Below are 6,364 nucleotides of genomic sequence, written 5' to 3' on the forward strand. Positions count from 1 at the left end.
CCCGCGGCTGATGGGCGTGACCGGGAGCCAATCGCGACCGGTGTCGTCAGCATGTTGACCAATGGGAGCGGAGCAGGGGCGGGATTAACCCGCTGCTCTCGCGGGGGCTGCTGGGAGATGTAGTTTGCAGCGCATGTGGGATCGGCCGAGGGGAGTGCGGGTTAGGGAATGCTTTGCGTTGGAAAGGATCTTAAATCCCATTTCATTCCACCCCTGCCATGTCAGAGACACTTTCCACTGTCCCTGGGTGCTCCAAGCCCGTTCCAACCTGGCCTTGGACAATTCCAGGGGTGGGGCAGCCACAGCTGCTCTGGGCACCCTGTGCCAGGGCCTGCTCACCCTCACAGGGAAGGATTTCTTCCCAATATCTTGGGATGCTGCTATCAAAGGATGGGAATAAAAGGAATTCCTGTGGGGAATAACCACCCCCAGGCTCATTGGGGCCATAAGGGAGGCAGAAGGATGCCAGGGAGTCTCTGCGTTGTGCAGCCCCACTTCTGACAAACTTTAAATCCACCTGCTTTTCAAAATATGTCACTTCTTTCCTTGATTCTACCAGCTAGCACGATGTAATCCTTTTTATTCCCTTCTTTACAGCTGTTCTGAATGGAATGTGAAGATTTATCCCAGCTTCCCATGGCATGAACTGTCCCAGGATGCCAAAAACCAGATGGGAGCAGCCATGGTAATCGTGCCCCTGAGTCAGCAGAAGATGACAATGATTGTTCACACATTCTTTATTAAAAAAAAAAAAAAAAAAAAGAAGAAGAAGAACGAAACCAACATTAAATTAAATAAATTACAAACATTTCTGAGTTGGTTATACATCATGCATTTACCAAGTAAGGCTCCAGAGCCAAAACATATCAACCTCACTGTTACTTAAGAGCAAGAAAAAGAATATTTTACTGCAAGTGAAAATATTTCACCAGCATGGCTTTGAGCTCCCCTAATTCTCTGCCCAGGCACTTGGGAATTATGACTTTGGCCACATTGTGCCTCCAGCAGTGCCATTTACCTGCTGGTGTGACGTTTATTGCCAGAACTGACCCAGGATTTGGCTACAGAAATGGGATTTCCTTCTGCCTGGGTCATGACTTGCAGGAGAGCCACTGTTTCTCTTTCCGAGCCATTTCTCGTGACATCCCATCCCATTTTTGTAGGAAGTTCAGGAAATACAATCTGGTTTATGGCTCTGCTCTGAGGATTCCTGCATTTTCCTGTCAGACCCCAGGCTGAGAAATCAACCTCCTGTAAGGAATCCTGAATGTAGAGCTGGGAACTGGAACTTCCCTCTTTTAATTTGATGCCACCTCAGAGACCCCAAAATATTGATCAGGACGGTTTCTTGTTGCCCTGCACCAGTTTCTTCATTGCCTTTCTTTCCAAATTAGCACTTTTTAAAAGGAGCACTCAGGCAGTACAAAAGGCCATGAGGAATCCCCCTCAAAGATAATTTAAGAGACCTAATCTCTTGCTTTTACCTTGTAAAATAAGTTATACATGGAGATTTCTGGAGAAACCACTGTTGTCTAAGATTAAAAGAAGTAATAACCATCAGCTAGTGGGGTTTTCTGCCCTCCTTTGGTTTTGTTACTCTCCTGCACCACATAATCAGAAATTGAGGTAGAGAAATGGTGACTTGGTTATTGAGATGTTACATAAAACCAAACTGGCAGGCTGCTGCTGTTGTTTCCTTCGGTGACTGTCTAGCAAGGATGGTTCAGGAAACTATTTTCCTTAAAAATGAGACATCTGGGAGCTGCAGGAAAGCCCCAGGAAGCCTTCAGCAATCAGCTCAATAACGTCTGTGTACTTCCAAACCATACACTAAAGCTTGCTTACATTTGTAATATTTTAGAGTGTTAAAATAGAAATAGCATTTTAAAATAGAATCTGTTTTCAGATGTACTCAACCCACTGGGCAGGCAGGACAACGTGCACATAATTCTTATTTCTGAGTGCAAACCTGTCCTATTAGTAAGAAAAATATATATATATTTCAGAATTTAGCCCTGCTGCGAGAGTCCTGAGGTCTTTGGGGTGTCACTGGTCCGAGGCAGTGTTTTTTGGGATGCTGGGACACAGAAGAGGAGAGGCAGAGGCTGCAGAGACACGCAGGGGAATTCGGGGGGCTGCAGTGCCAGCCCCCGCCGGGGTCAGTGCACATCAGAGAGCAGCAGCAGCTGGCACAGCTGCCCTGCCACACCTCCTGAAAGGCTTTCAGTGTTTGCTTGTGTTTCACTTGGTGCGGGAAACAGCGAGGAGGGAAAGGCAAGGAGCAGGAGGACGGCCAGGGGATGCAATTCCAGTGGGGCAGAAGGATGGTGAGGGACAAAGGGGTGGCTGAACATCCCCTGAGCTCAGGCACCTGCCTGCAGCTGAGAACCCATCAGATGGCGTCTGCTGAGCTCCTGCTGCCCCAGCTGGCTCTGCCTGCTCAGAGTCCTCTGCTCTGAGTGCCACGAGCAGAGCAGGGAGGATCTGGCAGTTCTGGAGGGTGATGGCCTCGTTGCAAACCTGTTGTAACCCCAGGCAGAAGCACAGCTCTCCATGGAGAGGTGAGAGAGAGGATTCTTCTCTGGAGGAGTCTTCTCTGGAGGGTCTGCCACGAGCAGAGCAGGGAGGAGAGAGTATTTGTCTGTTCTGGAGGGTGATATTGTCATTGAAAACCTCTTGTAATCCCAGGTAGAAGCACAGGTCTCCATGGAGAGGTGGGAGAGAGGAATCTCCTCTGGAGGGTTTGCCACGAGCAGAGCAGGGAGGAGAGAGGATCTGGCAGTTGATGATGATGATCTGAATCTCCTCTGAAGGGTGATGGCCTCATTGCAAACCTGTTGTATCCCCCAGGTAGAAGCACAGATCTTCACAGAGGGGTGAGAGAGAGAAATCTCCTCTGGAGGAGTCCCCTCTGGAGGGTCTGCCCGGTGCTCACTGTGCTCACAGAGCTGTCTGGGTCTCTGAGTGGAACATGCTCCCAAACATCTCCTAAAGGGCACAGAGGATGAGCAGGGTCAGGGCTGGTGACGCAGCTCGGTGTCATTGTCACACAAACACCCCCAGGAGCTCCAGCCCTTCTCCAGCTTCCAGCTGGGCATGGGCAGCACAGGGAAGGGAGGGGAGCTCCTCCCAAGGCCTCCATGTGGGTGAAAATCACTGCAGCATCTACAAAGCCTGTGCTGAAAATCTTCATTTCTTTTGGGTGTGAACCAAACCTGGTTCTCTGAGTTCCCCCCAGTGTGTGGAGACCACAGATCTGGCTGAACCTGAGCTGTGTGGCCCAGAACGATTGAGGGACTCCTCTGTGGGGTGACCTACCTGCTCCTCATCCTGCTGCCTTCCAGAGCCCCTCAAGACAGGGATTTAAAATTCTATTTGCAATTAACTTCCTGAAGCACTGCAGTTACTTCCAGATGATTTCCCATCTAATCAATCCCAATTAGAAGTTTTGATTTCTGCCTCATACCCATGGCTGCAGTGACCCCTGGCACTACAACTCACCTCCTCCAGGTTCTTGTACTCTGCACTGCCCTCATCCACAGACTCATCATAGATGGAGAGCTCTGTCTGGGTCGGCCTCTGTGCAGGGAAGAGTTGATTCCACAAATTAGCAGAGTGCAGGGTCAAAAGGAGTGAAAACAGTGATTAAGCCAGGCCTAGAAGGTGACCCGTGCTCTGAGGGAAATGCCAGGAGAAGGAGCCCAGGAGGAGACCTGCTCCAGGTGTTTATCTGCATTTCCTATTGCTCTGCTTTGACAGGAGATACCTTAACTCCTCCTGGGGAGATAATGGGTGCCACTGGTGCCAACTCCAGCTGGCACACAATAAACCAACCCCTGTTTGGGGACAGAGCCTGTCTGGTGCTGTGCCACCAGCATGGGCCACATTCCTGCCTCACAATTCCTCCTGTTCTCCTCCCACCAGTGGAGCACTCATGGATGCCAGGACTATTCCAGCTGCACAAGCTTTGCCTTCATTTCTTCATCACTGGGGGCCAAATTCTGCCTTTGCCTGTTCCAACCAGCACCAAACTGAGGGCACAGTGCTGGAACGGCTCTTCTGGCTCCTCCAGGCTGGCACAGCACTCATGGTTTGTGTAAAACAAATTGACACTAAAAAAATTGACACTTCTGAATTCCCATGGAAATCCATTCCATCACAAGGTGCTCGGCCCATACACAACTGGAATATTAAATATTTTGCTGATTTAGGCCTTTACCACTTGAGATAAACATGAAGCTTCTTTAGGTAATAAAATGTTATTTTAGGTAATAAAATGGTATTTTTTTTCATTGTGCTGACACAGCCTGGAAGCCAAACAGGAGAATCCCGTGGGCTGGGGAGCAAATTTACCTCTTCCAAGATGGGTGGGTGGACAAACTCTCTGATACTGGCCAGTGCAAACAAAACAGCATCGTGGATGGTCAGGAAGATGTGACTTGGGTCCAGGCCTCCTTCCTCAAAGACTCCCCCTGTGCTGATGTCATCGTACACCTGGGCTGGAGAAAGGAGACAGCTGAACGAGGAGGAAAGCGCAGGAGGAATTCTGGAGGTCTGTGTGGCTGCTGGGGTCCTCTGAGCTAAGGCAAGGCTCAGAAGAGGCAGCTTTGCAGCAGAAATGAGTGTGGGGATCTGTTTTCCTGCATGCTGAGTGTGGAGATGTTCCAGCTTTATCACTTCCCAAATGAAAGTACTGATTTCACACACAGAGAACAGTGATTTTCTTTCCTTTCTTCTGTTTTTTCCTTTTATCTGTTCTGGCCTGGTCCAGCAAAGGACTGACATGTCACAGTTTGAATAAAGAACAGAAAAGGGTTTGCTGTTTGTCAGCAGCTCAGAAATGGGAGGAGATCCAATGGAAATGTGTTCTTTGGGGATTCTTACCATGCACGTTTGCCAAGAACACTTTGATCCCAATCTTCTGGTAACTGGAGCACAACTGGAAGGGATGAGATGGGAGAGAGAGGATTAAAACCACTGCTGCTCCAGCTTTGTGTTTATGCATAAAGATTTTTATCAGCGCTGGGGCTGAAGGAGAAAATCAGAGGTGCAGAAGTGGAAAAGCCACACAATTGGAGCACAAGCTGTGTGGGAGAGCAACTGAGGGAGAAAAGGAGACTCAGGGCTGCCCCCATCACTGTGCACAGCTCCTGAAAGGTGCCTGTGCTCAGCTGGGGCTGGGCTCTGTCTGCAGGAACTGACACAACCAGAGCACACAGCCTCCAGCTGCACCAAGGGAAATACAGGTTGGGTATCAGGGAAAAGTTTTTCACAGAAAGGGTGAGAAAGTTCTGGAATGGCTGCCTGGGGAGGTGCTGGAGTCACCATCCCTGGGGGTGTTTAACAAAGCCTGGATGTGGCACTGGGTGCCAGGGTTTAGCTGAGGTGTTGGGGCTGGGTTGGACTCCATGATCTTCAAGGTCTCTTCCAACCTGTTCATTCCATGATTCTGTGAATTGGGGCACATAAACACCTTCGTGTGAGAGAGCAGAAGGTCCCTGCACAGAACTCACCTTGCTCAGAGCCTTTGTGCCCATCAGGTCCACAAAGCACACGCCACTCATGTCCAGGATGATGGTGTGGAAGCTGATGTAGGGCGGTGCTGCCAGCACAGGGTCGGTGTCTGCCGTGGGCAGCACGCTGAGGGGGCTGCCCTGCAGGGTTGGGGTCCTGCCCAGCTCCCCAGGGCTCTGGCCTGGCCCAGCCCCGGGGGCAGGAGGGTGGAATGTGATGTAGGAGATGCTGGCACCGTTGGCAGCGGTCTGGTTGTTGTTGGTGTCTGTTGGAGAGGCGCTCTCAAAGTCCTTCTGGAGCTCTTGCAAAGACAAGGTCTGAAGCAGAGCAGAGGTGCAGAGTCAGGGCAGGGCACAGGTGGGGTCCTGGCAGGTGACTGCACCTCTGCCCACTGATATGAAGGGGTTTAATCTGGACTAACTCCAGCCTGGCTGTCCCTTGGGGCTGGACTAAGGATAATTTACATGATTCATTTATTTCAAAACTGCTCAGCATTGCAAAGCAAATGGGGCTGGGGTGACTGAGAAATGGGCTTTGAAAGGGCTGAACTGCTGACACAGCCCCAGAGAAAGAGGCCAAAGCTGCCTGGTTTCTGCAGATTGTTCCCCATGTTCCCATTCCAGCCTCCTCCCCAGCCTCACAGCCTTTCCCACTTCTCCTGCACCTTCAGGTTTAGGGAGGAATGGAGACGTAGGTGGGGAGGAAAGGGGATGAGAGGTGGGAAATGTGGCCAGGAAAACAGTGCAGGAAATCCCATGTCGAGAGGAGCTGTCTGATGGGGACTTGGGGTCGTACTCAGGGACACAGAGACCTTTTTGGGAGCTCAGAGCTGAGTTATTTTGTTCTCCTT

General features: G+C 50.4%; 1 protein-coding gene across 1 annotated transcript in view; it reads right to left on the reverse strand.

The window, feature by feature from the left end:
* Nucleotides 1-2,852: 2,852 nt before the first annotated feature.
* SLC26A9 (solute carrier family 26 member 9) overlaps nucleotides 2,853-6,364 on the reverse strand; it is a 15,235-nt gene continuing 11,723 nt past the window's right edge. The window contains exons 15-20 of the mRNA XM_031062899.1: nucleotides 6,358-6,364; nucleotides 5,514-5,833; nucleotides 4,885-4,939; nucleotides 4,354-4,499; nucleotides 3,502-3,579; nucleotides 2,853-2,988 (exon numbers count right to left, since the gene is read on the reverse strand). The exon at nucleotides 6,358-6,364 is cut by the window's right edge and continues 105 nt beyond it. Coding sequence (XP_030918759.1) covers nucleotides 2,941-2,988; nucleotides 3,502-3,579; nucleotides 4,354-4,499; nucleotides 4,885-4,939; nucleotides 5,514-5,833; nucleotides 6,358-6,364 — 654 coding nt within the window. The 3' untranslated portion in view covers nucleotides 2,853-2,940. The remainder of the gene's footprint in view (nucleotides 2,989-3,501; nucleotides 3,580-4,353; nucleotides 4,500-4,884; nucleotides 4,940-5,513; nucleotides 5,834-6,357) is intronic.

The sequence above is a fragment of the Geospiza fortis genome, unplaced genomic scaffold (genome assembly GCF_000277835.1).
Source record: "Geospiza fortis unplaced genomic scaffold, GeoFor_1.0 scaffold391, whole genome shotgun sequence".
Taxonomy (NCBI): Eukaryota; Metazoa; Chordata; class Aves; order Passeriformes; family Thraupidae; genus Geospiza; species Geospiza fortis.